General features: G+C 37.5%; 1 protein-coding gene across 1 annotated transcript in view; it reads right to left on the bottom strand.

Annotated features, from left to right (window-relative positions):
* Positions 1-5,523: 5,523 nt before the first annotated feature.
* UBA6 (ubiquitin like modifier activating enzyme 6) overlaps positions 5,524-24,360 on the bottom strand; it is a 66,841-nt gene continuing 48,004 nt past the window's right edge. The window contains exons 20-33 of the mRNA XM_059669876.1: positions 23,547-23,652; positions 21,972-22,061; positions 21,780-21,860; positions 20,926-21,054; positions 18,062-18,113; positions 17,910-17,973; positions 16,922-16,991; positions 15,506-15,577; positions 14,089-14,206; positions 12,770-12,963; positions 11,632-11,759; positions 10,635-10,722; positions 10,345-10,439; positions 5,524-7,804 (exon numbers count right to left, since the gene is read on the bottom strand). Coding sequence (XP_059525859.1) covers positions 7,669-7,804; positions 10,345-10,439; positions 10,635-10,722; positions 11,632-11,759; positions 12,770-12,963; positions 14,089-14,206; positions 15,506-15,577; positions 16,922-16,991; positions 17,910-17,973; positions 18,062-18,113; positions 20,926-21,054; positions 21,780-21,860; positions 21,972-22,061; positions 23,547-23,652 — 1,423 coding nt within the window. The 3' untranslated portion in view covers positions 5,524-7,668. The remainder of the gene's footprint in view (positions 7,805-10,344; positions 10,440-10,634; positions 10,723-11,631; positions 11,760-12,769; positions 12,964-14,088; positions 14,207-15,505; positions 15,578-16,921; positions 16,992-17,909; positions 17,974-18,061; positions 18,114-20,925; positions 21,055-21,779; positions 21,861-21,971; positions 22,062-23,546; positions 23,653-24,360) is intronic.

The following is a 24,360-nucleotide window of genomic DNA, read 5'->3' as shown; positions in this document are numbered from 1 at the left end:
CAAAAAGTATAAATGGCATTAAGTGCGGACATAGGTGGTAACACTAAAAAGAATTAAAAATGACATAGTTATCACAGGAACTAGGGTAGTATTATTGCCAGAAGCTATGTGGGGAGAAGCTGGTTGATTTGGAAGGGACTACAAGGGGAGTTTCTGGGTTGCTGTCAGTGTTCTAATGATTTGAGAGCTGGTAATACAAATAGCTACCTTAAAATGATTCCTTAAACTGTGTATTTTATATTTTATGTACTCGAATTTATTTTTTGAATATTTGTTTCTCAATTAAAAAACAAAGATAGGCCCTAACTGGTTTGGCTCAGTGGATAGAGCGTCGGCCTTCGGACTGAAGGGTGCCAGGTTCGATTCCGGTCAAGGGCATATACCTTGGTTGCGGGCACATTCCCAGCAGGGGATGTGCAGGAGGCAGCTGATCGATGTTTCTCTCTGATCAATGTTTCTAACTCTCTATCCTTCTCCCTTCCTCTCTGTAAATATCAATAAAGATATCCTATCTAATAAAAGAGAAACATGCAAATTGACCATACCCCCAAACACTTCCCATTGGCTAATCAGCAGGATATGCAAATTAACTGCCAACCAAGATGGCAGCCGACAGCCAGGCAGCTGAAGCGAATAGGAGGCTTGCTTGCTCCAGTGACAGAGGAAGCCAAGGTTCCCGGCCTGCGGCAGCCCAGCTCTGAGCTCCGGATGCAACAATGTTGCAATTATAGAAGCTAAACAAGCTCCAGATAGCTGCTTTCAGCCAGTAGAGGGCTCAGAGCTTAGAGTGGCAGTGATGGCAACAGAGTTTCAATTATAGAAGCTAAACAAAGCCCAGATATCTGCTTTCAGCAGCCGAGGCCTCAAGCTGGAGCCGGACTCAGAGCTAAAGCCGGCTCTCAGCTCCAGTGACAGCCATAGAAAGTAAATAAATCCCAGAATAAAAAAAGAAAAAAAGGAGAGGCTGGGAGCTTCAGTCACCTGCCAGCCTGAAAATGGCCCTCAGCCCCTCATCCAGACTGGCCAGGCACCCCAGTGGTGTGGGCAGCCTAAAAACAGCCATCAGCCTGGCCAGGCACCAAAGCAGGACCCCCACCCTGATCCGGGACACCCTTCAGGGCAAACCAGCTGGGCCCCACCCGTGCACCAGGCCTCTATCCTATACTACAGGCAGGGTGGGACAGCGTGAGCTACCATCCGGGCACCATGTGCAGCCCTGGGCAGCAGGGCATAAGCCCCGCCCCCAGCTGGGACCCCTATGTGCCACCTGAGCCCCCAGCCGGGACTCTCGTGACGCCTAAGCCCCGCACTGCTAAGCCCCACCCCCAGCTGGGACCCTATGACTATTGGAGAGCAGGAAAGTGCTTCTGGGCCCTGGGTCGCTGTGGTGATCCGGCCAACGGTAAGTAGAAAAGTGAGGCCTGTAGGCAGCACCCAGCTGTGCCTGATCAGGGAGCAGGAAAGCCCGGCCTGCGGGCAGCCCCCAGCTGGGCCTACTCCCTGGTCGCCATGGGGATCCGGGAACAGGAGAGGAAGCCCGGCCTGCAGGCAGCTCCAAGCTGGGCCTGCTCCCCCGTCGCCATGGAGATCCTGGAGCAGGAAAGCCTGGCTTGCAAGCAGCACCCCCATCCTGGCCATAGCTCAAGGGAGAGTACAACATGCAGTGGCGGCCAGGAGCCTGAGAGATCAACACAGAGGGGCTCCTGCTTCAAGCCTCCATGGTGTGGCTGGGGACAGGCCCCCAGCAGACAGACACAGACACACACACACACACACACACACACACACACACACACACACACGGCAACTGCTTCGAGCCCCTGCTGCCAGACTGTGGCCATCAGTAGGACATCCACCGAGGGCTCCTGGACAGTGAGAGGGGCAGGCTGGGCTGAGGGAACCTCCACCCCCCAGTGCATGAATTTCATGCACCAGGCCTCTAGTGTGTGTGTGTGTGTGTGTGTGTGTGTGTGTGTGTGTGTATATATATATATATATATATATATATATATATATATATAAATATATATATATATATATAAAAAAAGATAGGACATAGCAATACAAAAATAAACACAAATTACCTTTCCATTACCTACAATAATCTCTAAGATCTCAATGTCCTATTGAATTTGTTAAAAGTAAAATAGCTAAACTCATACCTAGTGGTTCTATATTGAGTAATTACATACTTACTAGAGGCCCGGTACACAAAATTCGTCCACTGGGGAGGGGGGGTGTCCCTCAGCCTGGCCTGTGCCCTCTCACAGTCCACTGCTGTGCTGTGCTCGCCAGCCATGAGTCCAACTTCTGGCTGAGTGGTGCTCCCCCTATGGGAGCACACTGATTACAGGGGGCAGCTCCTGCATTGAGCATTTGCACCCTGATGATCAGAGAGCATCATAGTGACCAGTTATTGTCCTGTAATGGTCACTTAGGCTTTTATTATATAGACTAGAGGCCCGGTGCACAAAAATTTGTGCACTTGTCGTGGGGGGGTCCCTCAGCCCAGCCTATGCCTTCTTGCAGTCTGGGACCCCTCAGAGGATGTCCACCTGCTGGCTTAGGCCCGCTCCCTGGGGGATTGGGCCCAAGCTGGCAGTCAGACATCCCTCTGGCAGCCCAGCAGCCCTTGGGGGATGTCCACTTACCAGCAGGGAGCAGACCTAAGCTGCAGTCGGACATCCTTAGTGCTGCTGAGTAGGCGGGAGAGGCTCCTGCCACCACCGCTGTGCTGGCAGCCATCAGCCTGGCTTGTGGCTAAGCAGAGCTCCTCCTGTGGGAGCGCACTGACCACCAGGGGGCAGCTCCTGTACTGAGCATCTTCCCTCTGGTGGTCAGTGTGTGTCATAGTGACCAGTCATTCTCAGTCTTTCTGCTGTTAGGGTCAGTTTGCATATTACCCTTTTATTATATAGGATAGAGGCCTGGTGCATGGGTGGGGGCCTGCTGGTTTGCCCTGAAGGGTGTCCGGATCAGGGTGGGGGTCCCGCTGGGGTGCCTGGCCAGCCTGGGTGAGGGGCTGATGGCTGTTTTCAGGCTGGCCACACCCCCTTTAGGGTGTGGGGGGGTCCCCACTGGGGTGCCTGGCCAGTCTGGGTGAGGGCTGAGGGCCGTTTTCAGGCTGGCCAAGCCCCCCCCCCCCCCCCCCCAAGATGGAAGCTCCCAGCCTCTCCTTTTTTTCTTTATTTTTTTATTCTGGAATTTATTTACCTTCTATAATTGGAACTCTGTAGCCTTGAGTGGAGCTCAGAGCCAGTCAGGGCGGGCGGGAAGCTTGGCTTCCTCCATCGCCAGGAGCAACCCAAGCCTCCTGCTCGCTCCAGCTCCGTGGCCACAGCTGGCTGAAAGCAGGTATCTGGGGCTTATTTATCTTATTGAAACTTTGTTGCCTTGAGTGGAGCTCAGAGCCGGCCGCGGCAGGCGGGAAGCTTGGCTTCCTCTATCACTGAGGCAACCAAGCCTCCTGCTTGCTCCAGCTCCGTGGCTGCCAGCTACCATCTTGGTTGGGTTAATTTGCATATAGTCACTGATTGGCTGGTGGGCGAGGCTTACGGCATAGTGAAGGTATAGTCAATTTGCATGTTTGTCTTTTATTAGTGTAGCTAGAACTTGCTTAATTAGACCTGATTTCTGATTTAGCTAAACTTTCTCCAGCCCAGTGAAGCACCCCAACTTCTCTTTTAGTTAACTGTCAGCAACACAGCAGTAAATATCAACATGAAGAAGATTATTATTGTAGATCAAGCAGGAAGAACAAAGGGTAAAATATTTAACTGCAGCAGTGTCTGACTATATCCTGTGCAGCGAGAAAAACTGGTCATTTTCAAGGTCCACCATTTCTTCTTTTCAGTTGAGTCAAGTTTCTAAACTTTCTAAATCTCCATTTTCCGGCTAATGAAAAGAAAATAGGATTCCCTCAAGTCTCCTATCTACCTACTCCAGGACTTCTGTGAGGATCAAATGAGATGAGGCATGGGAAAACACTTCACAGACATTTGGTTAAACTGTAAAATGTTTGCACCTGGCTACAAAAGAAGTCGTGTTCCTGGGCTGAAGAAACTCCAAGGAGGCTAGTCACTAAGGAGAGGAAGCTGGATGTTGCTACGTGATGTCTTTACCCGGTGCCCACAACAACTGTTTCTGGGCTGGGCTGTGGGCCGCATTTTGCGCCATGGGGTCTCGGTAGTGATGGCTGCGATTTGGTGGGCTGTTGCTCCATGGTGGTGCGGCGGGGCCTGTGTCCCATTTGGGGGAAGCCGAGTGTTGGTTTGTTGGCGGCGCCAGGTCCCTGGTGCCATTTATTTTTAAGTGGCCAGTGCACATCATGGCAGCTCCTGCATTGAGCATCTGGCCCTGGTGGTCAGTGCACATCATAGCTACTGGTTGGATGGATGGACACTTAGCCTTTTATATATATACTAGGGGCCCGGTGCACGAAATTCGTGCACTGGGTGTGTGTGGGGGGGGAGTGTCCCTCAGCCCAGCCTGCCCCCTCTCACATACTGGGAGCCCTCAGGCGTTGACCCCCATCACCCTCCAATCGCAGGATCGGCCCCTTGCCCAGGCCTGACGCCTCTGGCAGAGGCGTCCGGCCCGGGCAGCAGGGACCCGCAGCTGCAGTGGCCCCACGATCGTGGGCTTCGCTTTAGGCCCAGGCAAGGGACCCCTAGCTCCTGGGACTGCCAGCTTCGACCGTGCCAAGCTCCCATCGCTGGCTCCACCCCTACTTCCTGCTATCACTGGCCAGGGCGGAAAAGGCGCCTGATTCTCCGATCATGGCTGGGGGGCAGGGCAAAGGCGGCCCCAGGGCTGCCTTTGCCCTGCCCCCCAGCTCTTAGCTCCCCCCTGGGTTTCTGATCACTGTCAGTGGCAGGGGGCTTCTTCCTGCTTTCCCTTTCGCCTCCCTGCATTGTGCCTACATATGCAAATTAGCTGCCATCTTAGTTGGCAGTTAACTGCCAATCTTAGTTGGCAGTTAATTTGCATATAGCCCTGATTTGCCAATGAAAAGGTTAGCTCGTACGCCAATTACCATTTTTCTCTTTTATTAGTGTTGATAGATGATTACAATAAATTTTTGATAATATTCATTATGAATTATTAGGTCAAGAGGTTTTTTCTCAAAATCTCAAGAGAACAATTTTCTTTCTGTCTTCATTTTACTAATTATAAAATAGTAGACTCAATGATACACAACTAATTCCAAGTTCTATCTTTGGGACAATTTAGAGGAACTTATAGATGAGTTAACATAACTGCTTTGAACTCCAAAACAGGCATTAGAAATCTGCAGCTAACAGTTTGCGATTTAGCAGATCTTCTGGGTTTTACATGGTCACCACCATTTACCCCCAATTGTTTTAATAGACTTTCCAGGAGCCAAATAAACTTTGAAGTAATGTCCCTCCACATCCAGTGACTTTGTATGTCCATGACTGCAAAACTTGAAAATTAGGAAACACCAAAGCAACATTACCAACAAAATAAATAGTAAAATTGAAATCTCTGGATTTACAAAGATATTGTCAAATTTCTTAATTTATTTTTAGCAAGTAAAAAATTACTCAGTGGTACCATACAAAATTAAATAATTAATTTTTTGCACCTGGTATTGCAATCACTAGTACTAATATCATAGTACAGAAATAAACTAGAGAATGAAAAAAATTGTCATTAACTTCATCTTGGCTTTCCAGCTTAGTAGAACTAAACAGAAGAAATTAATGGCAATAACTATTACCTACAGAAAAAAACAACAACAAGAACAAAAGGGTTTCAGGTTTAATCCCTGTTGATTTTGTTTGTATCTGCTAACGCACTGTTCTCTATAAATAAGAATTGAGAGCACATTCTAAATTTACTTTGGAAGAGATTTGGAGATTTATATCAAATGATAAGCAAGCTATTAGGTCATAGTTGACTTACTGAATGGCTACCTGGAAAATATCAGTTACTATCATGGAGCACAAAACAATATAAAAGTGGGAAAAAGGCTTCTTACAGAATAGTCCTTTTATTATTCTTTCCCTCTAAAGTTCTAAGCCATAGAACTCTGATGTTTCTGGGTTCAATTTTAAGTAACATTAATTTTAAGCATTATATTTCTAATATGCACAACTGGAAAGAGTAGGATATGAGGAACCAAAAATTAATTGCTTATTTCAAAGGTAGCCATTTCCTTTAAATTCATCCTGTCCACTTCTCTCCACTTCCCAATGCACAGATTATCTATCCGTTAACCATACAATTTCACCTTCTACTCCTAAAGAAATTTATTTTCTCAACTGGATAATACTTTTACAAAAGAATAAAATAACAAAGCGGGTTGATAGTCATTTAAGGTATTTGTAAATAAAATAAAAGTTGAGGATATAAAAATATACCTAATTGGAGTATTACTGATGTGAATTTAGTTTTATCAAAGTACCTACTAATGGTCTGAACAGGGGAGCAGAAGAAAAGCAGCTAGACTAGAGGAAAATGACTTCTGTGGGTTAAACTTGCTTTAAAATACACGGTAGTTTTAGAAAAAGAAACACTTGCTGTTTTCATTGAGTTTACATTGTTGAGTATACTTTATGTCATTTTAATGATAGCACTTATATGAACATATGCAACAGCTCATATCAGAAAACAGAAAGTTTCTGTCATCAACGACCTAAAAAAATAAATTTTTATTTTTATTCCCTTTCTGGGAATGCAGAATAAAATAATACGTTTCTTTTTAACATAAAATATTAAATTTTTTCCCCCCTATTTATTAGGTTGCTGGAAAAAAAAATCCAAGACTCAACTAGTGATAATTTTTTAATTTCTAGTTTTCAACTACTTTTAAAAAACACTCCCTTCACAAAATCTTTTAATCTTACATACTATGACAATTAGGTCTAGAGTTCCAAATAAATAAAACGGCCACAAGAGAAGGCATAGTGAAGAATCAAATGATTAGCTACATCTATTCACATTCACGGATTCTCTAAGAGGGTTATCAGAGTCCATGTAATACAGTTAACATTTAGTCATCTGACCTACTGCTCATGGCTTACAACACTGATGCTATCAACAAAGATCCTGATTTTTGGGAGACGGTGATATAACAAACTCTGGTTAAACTAGCAGAGGTAATAGGACAGTAAACTGCAACTATAAAACTTAAAATGTCTACTCTTCATTCACCATCTCCCCACTTCCCACTGGTGTTAAATTCAAAGTCTAATCATGAGAGGTACAGGGTGCCTGACACTATTTGTATAGAAAAACAGGCCTCAAAAAACTAAACAAATAAGAAATTCATAAAATAGGATTAAACTTTGTGGATAGTTGCATTTGTTACTTTAATTTTTTTTAATCTTTTCTCTCTTCTGGTCATGGATACATATTTTTTCCTTCTATTCATCCAGAGAGGTTAATACACAAATTTGTTGTAAGCATTATAAAATGGCATTCCAATTCAAAGGTGCTTGTGATCATGTCCACATAACAAGTATATACTATGCTCCAAAATGTTTTGCAATTCTTCAGTGTAGTTTCCTGATGTTATGTCCCTTAAATTAAGGTTTCCTCAAAGAGAAATCCATTAGTAATATGAGCTCATTTTGCAGCTCTGAATTAAGTCACTCTTTCTAAAATCAAAGAAGTGCTGCAGCAACTTTAAGACAACTTCTGTTAATCAGTGTCATCACTAAAGTAGTATCTTACTGGAGGTCCAGGCAAATCTTCATCTCCATCAGTGTCTGGGGCAAATGACACAGTAAGATCCACATATTTCTTTTCAGTAGTAGGTTTCACAAGTTTATGCATTCTAAGAAAAATAACAAAAGACAAATAATTTGGTAAATTCCTAAAATGAATGATTTGCTGACTAACATTGCCCAGAGAATCAGACTTGTATCTAGACTTTAATTTCATTTTAACCCCAATAATACATCTGTTTTCATTTATTCTTTTTTTTTAACTAAAAGCTCTAAACTCAAGACACTCATTTACCTAACAGTGAATCACTATGGACCACTGCTAGTAGTGATAAAGAATATAAACCATTTATTCAAAAACAAAAAGTGAAACAAATTCTCCAACACACAAAAAACATAAAAAACCCAAAATGCTTTTTGAAAGCAATGATTTAAGAAAACAAATTCTCCTGTAACTCCTATAAAGTTTAGAGAAATCATAAATTCTTCTCATTCCTGTCTCTGTAAAGAGTAAAAAGCAAGCAATATTTAAATCTTCGAATGCAAGCTAGAAACATCACAGTAAAACACATTCTTAAGTTTCACCTTTCCCTTATATCCTCTGTTTATCCTATGTACCAAAAAAACACTTAAACAAATTGGTAGTTACAAAATCGTCATAGGAATGTAAATTACAGCATAAAGGATATAGTCAATAATATTGTAACAACTACCAATGGGATCAGAGGGGTACTTAAAACATGGGGGATGGGGGACCACGTTGTAAAATATGACTGTCTAACCCAGTGGTCGGCAAACTCATTAGTCAACAGAGCCAAATATCAACAGTACAACGACTGAAATTTCTTTTGAGAGCCAAATTTTTTAAACTTAAACTATATAGGTAGGTACACTGTTATTAACTTAATCAGGGTACTCCTAAGGCTTAGGAAGGGCCACACTCAAGGGGCCAAAGAGCGGCATGTGGCTCGTGAGCCGCAGTTTGCCGACCACTGCCTTAGCTAATATAATAGGAATTCTGTTTGTGAAGTATAGATAATTAAGACTGGATTATAAAAAAAAAAAAAAAAAAGGACTGGATTATAATAAAAAACAGTGAATAACCTCATTAACTGATAATCATAAAGTTGACATGTCTGTTATAGCACCATCATGTGGAGATTCATTTATTCATATGGCAAATATTTATTAATGTCTATTTTGTGCCAGGCATTGGTCTAGGTTCTTTTTTTTTTCTTCAGATTTTAACAGGGCTTCTTTTTTTAAAAATTATTTATTTATTTATTTATTTATTTATTTATTTAATTTTTTATTGTGTAAAGTATTACAAATGGTCTAGGTTCTTGAAATATATCCGTGTAAATAGAGATTTGACCCCTTTTGAAGCTAATGGTCTAGGTCAGGGGTCCTCAAACTTTTTAAACAGTGGGCCAGTTCACTGTCCCTCAGACCGTTGGAGGTCCGGACTATAGTTTAAAAAAAACTATGAACAAATTCCTATGCACACTGCACATATCTTATTTTTAAGTAAAAAAACAAAACGGGAACAAATACAATATTTGTATTTGCATGTGGCCCGTGGGTCGTAGTTTGAGGACCCCTGGTCTAGGTGCTGGGGAAAACAGATAATTAATAATAAACATTATATAGTAGCTACAAGTCAGTGATAAATTCTATATTAAAGAGAAAAAGTAGAGCAAAGGAGATCAAGCATGCGAGGAGGGGGTAGCAGATAGAATGCAGTATTTTAACAGGGCTCATGGAGGCCTCTTCAAGAGGTACCAAGACCAGAAGTGAGAATTAGCCAGGTTGTTATCGCAGAAAGAGGTACAAGCAGAGGAAACAACGACAGCAAAGGTTTCATGCTAGTGCATGCCTGGAGTGTTCAAAGAAAAGAAAGAATGACCAGTATAGATAGAATTTTGAGAGTAAAGGGAGAGAAGTATAAAAGAAATTTAGAGGAGTAACTGGGAACCAGATCTTTTAGGGCCTTGCAGACCATTGTAAAGACGGCCTTTTTTGGTTCCCTTTCTTTCTTTAGGTCCCTGCTGAAATGCTACCTACGACAAGAAGGATTAACTAGACTACTTAATATAATATAGCAATTTACCCCCTTATTCTGCTTTCTTTTCTCCATAGCATTTAATACTATCTGATGTACTTATCTAGTTGTTATGCAAACTCTCCAAGTAGGACAGGGACTTGGCTTTGCTCACTGCTATACCCCTAATGCTTACAAAAGTACCTGGCACATAGTAGATACTCCTAAAAAAAAATCGTGAATGAATGAAAATAATAATTTCGCATTTTTGTTTTTATACTTCAGTCTCATATTCCTGGTCATTATGTGTTTCCACAGGAGAGGTGGATCTATTTTCACTTGATATGTTGATCAAATTAGGTTTCTAAGCCTATTGGCTGAAAAGTTAACACTGAACTACAATAAATTCACAAGGGTATTATAATCTTAAGAATCTCTCTTGAGAGGTAGCCAACTGAGCTTGGTAGATTCACGGTCTTTTGATTGCCATTAGGAGTAAAACACATTTCTATCTGAATTTCGATAAACCTCTATATTTAATTTTCCAGTGTGCATCCAGCTTATATGTTTCCATTCCTGTGACTCTTTTGCATACAGTGTGATACTTACGTTAACTTCAATCTTTTTGCATGACCAGGCATTATAGGAACATAAAGCATTTTGACTCCCTGTACCACCATTGTTGGCTCAATTCCATACTTTTCCTGAAAGTGAATATACAAAAGAGAAACAATTATCAAAGCTTCATCTAAATATAAAGTTTTGGGTGACAATGTTTTACAGCCAGTAAAAATAATACTTATAAAATTGTCCCATAAATTTATGTATAAAAACTAAGACTCAAAGCAACTAATGTATAAAAAACAAACTCAAAGCAACTAAGTGAATACGTGTCTCACTTTGACAGCATTTATAAAATCCAAGAGGGTGAAATCTTCTTTTCCATGTATAGTCCATCGGTCCCAAATTGTAAATGATATTCCATTTCTGTTGTAGAAAATATTCAGAACAAAAACATTTTAATTTTCTTCCCTTTAATAATAATAATAATAATAATAAAAAGCCCCAAGAAATCCATTATTTGTAATCTAGCTAGATATTAATGTGGGGGGAAAAAGGAAAATACAACTCCTAATTATTCCATAAACTTATTTCTCCAACATATCACACAGGTAACCACTTTTATCAGTTCCTTATTGATTTTTCTAGCATCTCATTATAAATCAGTATGACTTAGTGAGAGTCTTCCCCCTCTCTTTTTTTAATCATTTGCATGAGTTTCACTGTGTGGATGTTATAGTGCCCTACTACTGAACAGTTGGGTTGCTCCAATCTTTGGTTATGACAAATGATGCCAGAATGAATATCTTGTACATATATCATTTGATATGAATGTAAATGTATCTGTAAATCTGAAATACAGTGCTATATTCCCCATATTATGGGTTACACTACTTTATACTCTCATCAGTGATATATGAAAGTGCTTTCTCACAGTCTTGCCAAGATAGATGTTTTCAAATTTTTGATTGTTGCCAGTCTGGAAAGCCAAAAATGAAGATCCAGGGCAAATGCTTTGCTTTGTCACATAGCTTTTGGAACTAGATTCTAAATCGGATGATCCATTAGTCAGAAACTAAGGTGTCTTCTAATTCATTTGAGTTAGGTATATGAAACCATAAAACAGTACAATGCTAAACAGTGTGACAGATTAAGTATTGTGAGAGTTGTATGGCTGGTTTAGTCAAAAATACTTCAAGAAGATAGGGTTTCACCTGTTCTTGAAGTACTGGTAAGAATTTATAGATTTAGAAAAAAGAAAATGTGAGGTTAGTATTTTTCCCTTTTAAAAGGTAAAAATTTTATTATGTACAAGAAATAGAGCTTCATGCATACCTGATTTCAGTTTTTCTTACTTCAGATGTTTCTGTAAACACTATAATTGGAATGGCTAAGTTAAGGAAACAATTTTTGTAAGCTTCAAAGGGACAGCCAGCAGCTACTTTGATCATCTCCAATGCAACCTAGATTTAAAAAAGGTACACTGATTATATAAAAGGCTAAAACTATTAATGACTTTAATTATCTCTACTTAATGTCCCTAGATTCTTCTTAAGCATTTCTCTGTAAAGAGTAAAATCAAGTACTGGACTAGAGTAATATAAATTTCTTATAAGTCTCTTCAGTTTTAGCATATATACTTTCAAACTCTCCACCTGTTCTCTACATGGTGAACAAGGTTATTAAAAAAAATATGTTAACTTAACCAGGTAATCTTCCTACTTTGAAAGCAGATGGCAGAACTCAAAAATACAATAGTCTAAGCACAATACAGGGGCAGATAATTACATGACTTCTAAGAATAACACTGTATACAGTGTAATAATTAGGGCCATTGTAAAGATTCTGAATCATTAAGGGAAGATTAAATTGTAAGAAAACTGAATCACAAATAGAGAATTACAATTTTTTAAGGCAGAGCACTAAAATCCAACAGCAAAGATCAGGGCAGTTCATTTTATTCAAGAAAAAGAGTACCTGCTTGGTATGGAGGACACAAAGATGATTAAGAGGATTAGTGCCTGTAAGAAAAATTAGACTATCTTGACAGAGCTTATTTTTTTAATGTTAAAATGTTTGTATACCCGCCTGGCTGGCATGGCTCACTGGTTGAGCATCAACCTATGAACCAGGAGGTTACAGTTTGATTCCTAGATGGGGCACATGCCTGGGGTTGCGCTCAATCCCTAGTGTGGGGCATGCAGGAGGCGGCTGATCAATGATTCTCTCTCATCACTGATGTTTCAATCTCTCTCCCTCTCCCTCTCTGAAATTAATAAAAATATATTTTTATTGTAAAAATTTAAAATGTAGATTACTTTAACAAATATCTTGCAATTTTAAATTATAAGATCAATATGTATACCTCTCCTTTTCTAAGATCTCTGAGTGACTGGTTGGAGGTAGTACAATGGGAAAAAAGGGAAGAGGCTATGAAAAAGATGCATTTTCACTGAAATAATAATAAACTCACCAAGCCAGAAACTGCAGCAGTGGTTGTTGCTATAGCAGGTATAATTTTACCAGCTATGCGCTTTGTTTTGAAACGGTCAGCTGGTTCAATGCTATACATTTTAGCACGAAGATTTGATGCAGCTGTGATGAAATCTATGTGTCCATTACGATCATCATCTTTTTCAAATGAAAGGACTGCCATCTGAAGGTCACCTAATCGTAACAACCAGAAAAATAAGTTTCCTAGTAAGTGGTAAAGATTTTACCAGGTGAAAAGCAATGTGGGTTCACTACTCTTATAGGTTCTTTTTTGTTTATATTTTTGAATGACTGAAATGTACAAGAAAAATGCAAGGAACTGCAGATATTGAAGAAAATGAAAATTATGGCTTTTATACCACTAGATTAGAGAATTTTCTAGATTATAAAAAGTTTTCTAAAAAATAGAAAAATAAGAAAGCCATGTACCACATCTGCTAGTAAGTGGTTTACAATAAAAAGGCAACAGTGGGTATTGTTTGAAAGTTGATTTGAAACATACTACTCTGAAACATTTGACCTTTGATAACTAAGAATAGGGTAAGTTGGTCAAATAAAAATATGCATCTTTTTAAAAGATTTCTAGATCAGTGGTTCCCATAATCATTCTGTAGATAGGTATAATTTGATCTGTGATGAAATGAAAAAGAAATGATAGTATGTTTTTTTCCAGAACTATAATTAATAAACTAAGATGGTTACCTTTTATTTGTAAAATAAATAATCCTGGTTGTTTTCCCTGAATTTTATTGGTCTGTGCATAAAATCCAAAAGTTTGGGAACTATTGATTTATGTAATAGAAAAATGATGAGCAGGTCTAAAAACATGAATTAGTAGCTCTGTTTTTAAGGAATTAACTGTTCAGTTTCCCTATGTTTAAGACAAAGTATTTGTGTAGGTCAGTTTGTATTCCCTGTGTGTAATTATGGAGACTAAGGAAGCCAAGAAAAAAAAATCTGTCCATGCATTTTTATCCTGAAGTGACTTGTCTAAGTTAATGACTCCACTTTTTGCTCATTATGCTAGTCATAAGTTAAAAAAGAGTCACAACAGAACCTAAAATAATCAGAACAATAACAAAGCAGACTTACATTTGAGCTTTAGAGAGTAGGGCAATGGTGGAGAAAATTATGAATTCAGTCACAGTTTAAGATGAACAGTATCTTTCATTAGATCATGAAATCAACTAATATCATTACTATTATTATTATTAAATCCCATAAGCTTTTGGGTGTAGAACTTAGCAAAAACAGAAATCTCTCCAAGTTCAAAACATTTTGCTAAAGATTAGCTCTTACTTGTGGTAGCTTCATTAGATGATATAATCTTTTCTAGTTGGAAAATAGCATTCCTCTCATCTTCACTGCTGATAGGAATCTGGTCTGGTTTCCGTGCTGTTTCATCTGTTTGAACAACCTTTAAATACATGTATACATGTTCATTAATGTATCACATCCAATATCTAAGTTTGGTTATCATACCTGTTTTATCAAATAAGTCACAAGAGAAAATATTCCCCCTCCCTAGTTTAATCAGATTATTAATCATTATGGTGCAATGTGTTTTATACCTTCCACTAGTTACATATGGTTGGGGAACATCCGGCCCATGGACCATAAAGGCCTGTGGGCTGTATAAGGCCTGCAAAATCATTTGGTCTGCCCCTGCAAGGCATAGGGATGAGTTAATTAAATGATAGACCACATATAGTAGGCTAATTTTTAAGTTGATAATTTAAAAAAAATGTTTATATTAGATTTTAGAGAGATAGGAAGGGAGAGAGTTAGAAACATCAATGATAAGAGAGAATCATTGACTGGTGGCCTCCTGCACATCCCCCCACTGAGGATCGAGCCTGCAACCTGGGCATGAGCCCTGACCAGGAATTAAACCTTCGACTCTTAGTTCCTGGGTTGACGCCCAACCACCAGTACTACATCGGCCAGGGCTAAGTTGATAATTTTGTATGGCCCTCGAATGATGTTATAAATATCCAAATGGCCCTTGGCAGAAAAAAGGTTCTCCACATTTGCAGAAGTTGGTAATATTATGTTGTTTATATGTTTTCTTTATTATCTGTCTCCTAACACTGACATCTAAACTCTATGAGAAACTTTTTTCTCAAGAATGCTTACTTTGTTCACTAAGAGAACCACAATAAATATATATATAACAAACTTGTTTATAGTGAGTGTTAAAAATATTTACTGAATAGCTTGTGAGCTCTGAATTTATATGGTTCTCTTTTAAAATTCCACACTAAAATAAAGTTGATAATAATCAAAAGTTTGTGATTCTCACAAATCTACTTCAAAACAAACTTCATGGCTCTAACTAGCACAGAGCTGTTTTCTGTCTTCGAAGAAACAAGAGATCCATAAAATACATAGGTATCCTTTAAATACTTTTTGATTGCTGACAAGCAATTCTTTTCCAATGAATATGTCTTTCTTTATACAAATGCAGGGCAACATATACAAGTAATTTATCCTTAAGGAATTACTTACTGGACATCCCATGATGGTAGTAAAGTTAATATTCTCAAACTAAGAAACTAGCTACATCATCAGTAATTAAAGTACTATTTTTTATTGTAAAAAGACATCTAACTCAAATTTTTATAACCCTAACCTGGATTCTCCAGGTTTAGAATGGAATTTGACACATACAGAAGTTCAATAACTATTTGCCAAATAAAAGAATTTCTAAACGTACCTTACTGGAAGGTTTGAATTCCTGAATCTTTACTTCTGAAAGAATATTCAAGAGGGCACCTGCTGAGATGTCCTGTTTTTTAAAAAAAAGTAATTTATGAACAAACTTTTTCTTTTAATTCTGAATTCTAAAGCTAAAATTTTCCTATAAAAAGTCCCTTTTCATATAAAATATTTGAATAATTTATCATTTGACTATTTAGACTATACCTATTTATGACATATACCTATCCTTATTTCTATAGAAATATCAACCCAAAAGACTGGGGGAACAGTAGTTATGTGCAAAAAACTACTTATTTGTCAAGAAACTTAAAATCTTAGTTCTTTCCACAAATTTTTATAAAGGTAGTTTTACAACTGATTGTATCAGACTGAGTGCTTTAAGATTGAGTACTATGTCTTCATTGTTTTACAAAGCTCTCGGCATAAAATTATACTCAGTAAATAAAATAAATAAGTAAATTGAATTCATATCTTAGAAAACATGAATATATTTAAATGGTTCAAGATGAACTTTGATAAAATTTAAGGTTATCAGATCCATATTTACTATTAAGAAACTGCTTAGGAAAAACTGAGACAAACTGCTTTTGAGGTCACCTATGATACATCACAAAATTACCACTCTTTTTATAAAAAGAATACTAGACTGTATGCCATTATTTTTACTGGACACTCACAGCACGTTTTACTGTATATTAACTAAAAAGGATTAATCTACAACAGGCATTTTTATCTGGATCCTAGGAAGCTAGATCTATTTGGATCTAGATCTAAAATAGGCAGAATTTTATGAATCTGGTTCATATTTCCCCATTCAGCCTATTTAAAAGTGTTACAATTTATTTAGCTCTACTATGCATTTGTGGGGAAAAATTCACTACTGCAAATTTGCCTCTCAAATGAAGCTGCATTGGATCCTTTACAGTTAGTCAAAAAAGATAATGCCTAACAGAATGGATATGATGATAAGGACTAAGAGATGTCAATATGAGGTAGCATTTTCAACTTTCCTGAGAAGAATATAAAAAAGCATCATAAAATAAGCCAAACCAATAACAAAGAGAATCTCTAAGGAATATTTTAAATTTGTTATAAAATAGTTCCTTTTGGGTGTCAGAGTAATTACAATTGAAGTTACTATGTTATAAATGTTTTAAAAATAAAGCTAAGGCTGCTTTTATAATTGTGTTTCACTACTTAAACTTAGAAAGAAAGAAAATTAACTTTCTTCTACTTAGTAATGCTGCAATGAGATTTTAGCTTTTGCTATGGGCAACAATGCAACAAAATAAAAAAACGGAAAAAAAATTCTCATAATATATAAACACATTTTGATGATGGAATTAGCTGGTAAGTCATATAATTCTAGCCTGGCTTTGTTTCATTTGCTAAGGCTTTAAGAATATCTTACCTCTTCTGTAAATGGAATGCAATAGATTGTAGCATATAATTTTGCAGCATTCAGAAGAAAACTGAAGTGCCTTTGAAATTAAAAAAAACAAAAAACAAAGTGTGAATTCACAGTTTCAAATAAGATGTTTAATTCATCAGAAACTAGTCTTTAAAATGTTGAAGAAAATACCCGTAGAATTTTTATTACAAGATTATTTTTTAAAAGTCAGGCTGTGAAATTCTGGTCTAGATCTAAGTACTGTACAGGCTAAAGACAGAAAATATCAGATGTTTATCCTTATAAGCACTGATATTTCAAAGTAGTGACTGTGATTACTTTGGGGATATGAGTGGTCAGAGAAGCAAAAATTATACTAGTGAAAGAAAATTCATAAAAAAGCATTACATATTTGGTATTAAAAAGTGTATGTCAGGTGGTTCATACTAAGCTAAAGAGTATATTAAAACAAAGAAAGGTAAGTTTGATAGAACAAGCAGTCAGGATTAGGTGAGTGGAAGCCTAAAATAAGCACCGATGAAAACCTAAGCATAAAGGAAGGCTTACACACAAAGTGTTTAATATGTGTGTGTATGCTTTTATATATATAGCATCTGGATAGGTATACAGGTATTCACTCAAAGACCAACTCCTTTGAAAATTAATTTGAGGTTATTTAGGGAGATATTTAGTAGTAATCATTCTTAACCCCAAATAACTTAAATTTCCTATATACTAGCTTCATAAATAGAGAAAATCTGCTGTCTCTTCACTTTTTATGGATAAAGTCAAAGAGGTGACGCTTTGGTTTCATTTTAGAAAAGATAAAAATAATGAGGGTATTTACCACAGAGAATAAATAAATTGTGTGGAAAGAAGGGTTGTTGTGACTGGCTTGGTTGGGCAGACTACGTTTAACATTAAAAAGTCTGAATATTTTCCCAGTAAGATAAACTTATACAAAGTTAAAAATTTACAAATGAATATAAACCTGGATGTAAATACTTACAAAGGTTCATTGAAATCAAATTTTATTGGACAGGGAGGTCTCTTTGGTGACTGCCAAAACAAACCTAACAAAATAGATAAATATTATTTTAAATTGAGACAGCCAGTAATAAATTACATTAAACTTCCTTCTCAATACTCAGCTATACTTACTGCCATCTTTTAATCGAGTATCTAGGGGGAAACAATGAAGAAGCTGAAGAGCCTAAAGAAAAAAAATGAAGTAAAAAAAAAAAACAATGAAAACACACAAAAAGATGTCAGTGAAGTCTCCCAGCTACTCTTGTACTACATCTGTCCATTCTGGATTCTGTCACTGCCCTCTCCCCACCACACCAAAACCTGGAATAAGCTCTATTGTTATTTTAAAATTAACACTAATAGTTTGTCATTATAAAAAATAACATAAACGAAGCCACTTCAAAATGGGTCTGAGCTACCATCCCAGAAGAACTGCCTTACAGGTCTTAACCCTCAAATCTTTGGAATAGTAAAACTGGGTGAAATAATCGCTGGACTGGGCCTACGGCAATACTATATCCCAAACAACTGTTTGTAAAGCTAACAGAAAAGCATTATGACTATTAGACTGAAAATTAGATATTCTTTAGAATTAGCAACACTATGCTGATATCTGCATCTATAGAAATTCCTTCTTTGGAGTATTAAGACCCATAAAGAAAAAAAAAATCCTCCTTTCTATTCCTGTAATTTTTCTCCTTCTCATGAATACCCCTTGCCTTCACCTCCTAATCAGAATACTATTCTAGTTTCTGCTTGAATCAGTGCTTCCTAAATAGCTATTCTTTTGGATCTCATCTAAATGCTTATTGCCACTCAATTTGGCCTTTTATTTTTAGGTTAACAGCATTTACAGTGAACACAAATTAGATTATTTCATCCCTTTTTACAGAAATGGTGGTGTATGTTACATAGTACTCAGCAACTTTCAAATTAAAATTAAACCAGTATAATACATACTATTTTGTATTTTTATAGTGGTACTAGAGTCCTGTTGCATGAAAAGATTCGTGCAATAGGCTTTCCTTTCCCCTGGCTGCCAGCAACAGTTTCCTCTGGCACCAGGGACGCAGGCCTTCGCTCTGGCCAGAGCTGCTTTCAAGCCTTTGCTGCCCCGCCCAGCCACCCCGGGTTGGGTCGCACATGGGACGCACAGGTGGGACGGCAGATCACTGCTGCCCCGCCCGGCCGCCCCAGGCCAGGTTGCACACGGGGCACCCAGGCGGGCTGGCCGATCACTGCTGCCCCGCCCGGCCGCCCCGGGTCAGGTTGCACACGGGATGCCCAGATGGCGGCCAGGCGGGCCAGCCGATCGCTGCTGCACTGCCTGGCCGCCCCGGGTCAGGTCGCACACGGGACGCCTGCCGCCCCCAGTCGCAGATAGCAGGCCCGGATGGCGGCAGGGCAGGCAGGATGGCGCTGTCCCACCCTGCCTGCAGTATGCAAATTAGCTGCCATCTTTGTTGGCAGTTAATTTGCATATCGCTCTGATTAGCCAATGGGAGGCGTAGCAAAGGTATGGTCAATTACCATGTTTGTCTATTATTAGATAGGATGTTTGGGATTTGCTTCAAAACCATCTGGGGAAGGGTATATTGGGTGGAGTTGTAGATTAAAACAAGATTATCCAGGAGTTGTTAATTATCAACCTTGGTGACAGACATATGATGATTACATGGGAGTTCATGATACCATTTTCTCTACATTCTATTGTTCTCAATTTTTCCATTATAAGAAGTTTTAAAAAACCTACAAAAGATAAGGACAAAAACAGTTTGAGATTTTGAAACAAGAGATCACTGATAATCGTGGTCAGAATAATTTGAATAGAATGGGGAAAGAAGACACATTTACTGGATATGGAGTTGGCAAAGTTGAGTATAGACCACTTTTTCCAAGAAGTAGAGCCAAGAAGAAAGTGAATTGCAGGATAAGTATAATTAAAAAAAACTTTAAAAAGGGATGAACTTAAAATTTATTCTAATAGGTAAAAGCCCAGAGAGAGGCGGATATTAAAGAGAGAGTACAGGACACATTCTAGCAATTGTTAAGTTATTGGAAGTAAGAAAACAGCCAATATTATTGAGTATTTATGGGCCAGGTTCTGTTCTAAATGCTTTATACATGTACTAGAGGCCCAGTGCACAAAATTCGTGCATGGGAGGGGGGCTCCCCTCAGCCTGGCCTGCACCCTCTCCAAACTGCCAGTCGGACATCCCTCTTGCAATCTGGGATGACTGGCTACTTACTAACCACTTGCCTGCCTCATTGCCCTCTAACTGCTCCCCTGCCGGCCTGATGGCCCCTAATTGCCCCCCTTGCCAGCTTGATGGCCCTTGCCTGCCCTCCCCTGCCAGCCTGATCGCCCCCTAACTGCTCTCCCCTGTTGGCCTTATCGCCCCTAACTGCCTCTGCCTCAGGCCCTGCCACTGTGGCTTTGTCCGGAAGGATGTCCAGTCTAATTAGCATATTACCCTTTTATTAGTATAGATTAACTCATTTGAGCCTCATCACTGCCCTATGAATTAGGTACCAACTTATTACCCCCATATTACAAATTAGGAAACACAAAATATGATTATCAGACAGGATAGGGAAGGAAAAATTACAACAAAATTTCTGACTGAATTTCTCTATTTTTTCAGTCTTTTCCTTTACTCTGAAAAACAAACTACATTTAGACTACTGATGAAATATATTCCTTATACTCCAGAAGGAAACTCTATCTAATAAAACCCATTTTTGTAGACAGAGAAGGATAAGTTAAATGTATATATAACAAGCCAATTAGTGAAGTTTAAATGCATTCATTAATAAGTGACATTTAAAGAGAAATTAGTTGTGTACTCAGCACTTGTTCTCAGTTAATTTACTACTTGTTTCTGAAAAACTTCCTGAAAGAAAGAGTAGACATTTCAGGTCAATGAAATTAATTTGGTAGTAATTAAATAAGCCAAGGGCAGACCTTTTTAAAATGTTTTATAATGCATACTTACCTTATGGTTAAAATATTTTTCAAACTTTAATCTTGCTAACTCTACACACTGGGACCAATTTCTAGGTCTTCTGCTAAGTAATTTAATAACTTGAAATGAGCCTTCTAAACTGTGTCCAGTTTGTAGCTTCTAGAATGAGAGAAAACAAAACAAATGCATTTCTAATTAATCTCTCTCTGCCTTCCTCCCTCTCTCCCAGGTGAGTACTAGCCACAGTTTGAAGTGCCATCTCATGCTACTAGTCCTTTCCTTTCTCCTCTCTCCCTTTCTTTTCTTTCTTTTTTGGAGAGGAAACAGCAAAAAAAATAGCACATCAAATTTTAACTCGAAAGTTTCTTGTCTCCCAAATTATTCTGTTTTGCTAGCTACTGGTAGTTTGTATGTACTCACTAAAATAAGTACTAAGAATAATGTTTTATACTAAAAAGCTGGCATTTTTAGGATTAAAGGAAAGAAAGAAAACATCTTTGTCGTGTCCTCACCATGACAGTATAAGTCTGAGATATTACTATCCAATTGTGAAAGTTTCACTAGAACTAACAAAGAGCTGTTTTATTATTTGTAGCTCTCCTAGAATTATAACACTCTTATTAGGTTGAACCATATGAATTGATGTTTTGTGGGTCAAACATGGTCAAATATAGGCAACTCCATATAGTTCAACCAAACTAAAAAAATAAAATAACTTTTTAAAAGATCATTTGTGACCTGCTAATTTTAACATTCATGTACTTACCACAAACAATAATAATCACATTAATCTCTTTTTAAAGAGGTAAAATAAACCAATTGCAGGGAACTTTTAAATAAAATGACACAAAGCGCTGTTTGTATTAAAATATACTGATTTTTACCTGTAAGACGTCTTCTGCAGATGAATAGGTTTGCCAAAATTTGTTAAATAATGAAGGCTTGTGGGAAAAGGAACTTTCAAACTGTTATGGAAAAGAGGGGAAAAAGTTACAAACAGAAGTCTAATTGGAAGCTGGGACTATCTTCTTTTCTACTACTACAAAAAATATTCCTTTAACAAATATCTTTATTACCTTATCTCTTGCCCATTGTATAGTATGTTCAATAGCAGCTGGAAAGGATTTCAGAGTACAGAATGGTATTTCCTCTTCTGGGGGATCCCGCTAATTTATAAAATGTGACAATAGACAGTTAAGAGAAGCAACGGCAATTTTTTATTGATTGAATTTACTTGAATGTTTTAAGACCATAAAAAAAGGAAATGAAGTTCAAAAATAAAAGAAATCCAACCTTTTTATATCTTCTCTCTTCTAGGCACCAAGAAGACAAATTGATTCTTTTGACACTTAATCTACTTGTTAATAGCAATGTAACAACAAACATGAATTCTATGATCATTTTTGGCACCATGTAGCACTCATGGAAGACCACCATATATAACTAATTTTTCCCCTCCCAGAATCAAGGTTACATTTAAAACTTTATACTACTCCCTATTATGAAAAGTAATTCAAGAATCCCCAATACAGTGCTCAGCATACCATGAGTTTCTCCATGGAGAAAAAAACTGGGGAACATGAATATGTCCTTGATGCTTGGTACAGCTTTGAGTAGAAAGTGTGTAAAGTAAATGGCAAATGCCTATACTGTCTCAGATAAAAAGGAACCACTGAAAAAATTTTATATCCTGTAGAGGGTACATTTGGCCTATGCTTATTTGTTTACCCAATGTAAATTACTCACTTGGTCTCTTTTTAATGGATATTTATATTTTTGTTTGTTGATTTTTGAAATACCATAAAATATAAACCAAAGAGGTAAGTCAGAAGATTATTAAATTCCAATTTTGAGTATGAGGTCAGAGAAGACAGGAAAAGGTTTGAGAAAGATATAGAACAAGAGAATCAATGGAACTTTTGGAATTTTATAATATTCTCTACTTTGAAAAATTTCCAACATAACAACCAACATATCATGATTTCCTCCATCTAATTTCCATCAAATTAAATTCCTCAATTTGTTTTCTGTTTTTATTATATAATGTTGATTTCATGAGAGTAAATGAGAAAATATAAAATATTTGAAATTTTACTAAGCTAAACATTTTCATTAAAGGATATTTACAAATGTAAAAAATATACTTATTTAAAAAAGAGAAAAAAAACAAAAAGAAAAAATATATAGATACTTCTTTTAATTTTACGACTTAGGTTGATCTTTCTTTAAATCCTAAAGCCTGCAATTATTTCTTAGGCCAGTAATTTTCAGTTTCATCAGTATATCAAGATTACTTGTGGGGGTTTAAAAAAGTTATATCTATATATCATTTATAGTAAAAAAAACCCCTATATATATAGTTTGATCCCTAATATTTCATGAGTTACAGTTGAATGGTTGTTAGAAAACTAATCAAGCAGCTTTGAGAAATAAACAGTAAACAAAAGAATAGACTCCAAACCAAAATTTTGATGATTTAAAAACAATCAGTTCAGATATATTTTTAAAATTGTACATACACTTATGTATGAATATCACTGGCAGATCAAACCAGGATTAGAGAAGCTAAATCAAATTTGTGGACTGATGAAGATAATAAAATGATGAGATATAAAGAAGAGACATTTACTCAAAAAAATTGGTTCACTTACATGACTACTATAAGATTCGGTCAAATGAGGTACAATAACTTCAGTGTGTCCCTTAGTGCCCATTGTTCCAGAATCCAGGAGGGGCCGTAGATTTGATACAGAACGGCTATTTGAAAAGACAATAGGAAACAAGCACAAAAGTAAGCAATAGCAATGCAGGCAGAGGAAATCCTACCACTGTCTACTGACCACTTCACACACTGATCACTACTGGACTATAATATTTTAGGAAACATACATTACCACCAAACATCCCATTAATCATTTCTGTCCCCTTCCCCCAACAAATTATGTTGTTCAATCTAGTCATTTTTGTCTCTACCTTCTACCACCACCACCACCACATTTTGGGCTTGTTTTCCATTAGGTTAACTTTTAGCTATGTTATCCTTTCTACTTTTGCTTCCTATTTCTCCTTTGCTTACTTTCTGGCTATAGGTTCTATCCCACTGTATCTTCTCAATACTTTCTTAACTCCAAATAATACTATACCTTCTTAAATAATTATAATACCTATATTCTATACAATTTATTAAAGTTATTTTTCCTTCTTCTGACCATGGAAGGAAAAATAAGTTTTCCACTATACTCACAACTGATAAATTTTTCTGTTAATATATCTGCTCTAACACCCTAACATTCAAGAGGCATATAAAAATGTAAGAAAAATTATGTAAGATGTACACATTATAGTCATTCATTCTTCTTATTTCACTAATATTTACTGAATGACATCATGTGTTGAACACCAGTGATACAGTGATGGGAAAATAAATGGTTCCAAAATAAATGATTTAATGAGGAAAAAAACATT

The sequence above is a fragment of the Myotis daubentonii genome, chromosome 1 (assembly GCF_963259705.1).
Source record: "Myotis daubentonii chromosome 1, mMyoDau2.1, whole genome shotgun sequence".
In the NCBI taxonomy this organism is placed as follows: Eukaryota; Metazoa; Chordata; class Mammalia; order Chiroptera; family Vespertilionidae; genus Myotis; species Myotis daubentonii.
Note: the sequence above shows the minus strand (reverse complement) of the source record. Positions and strands in the feature narration are given on the sequence as shown.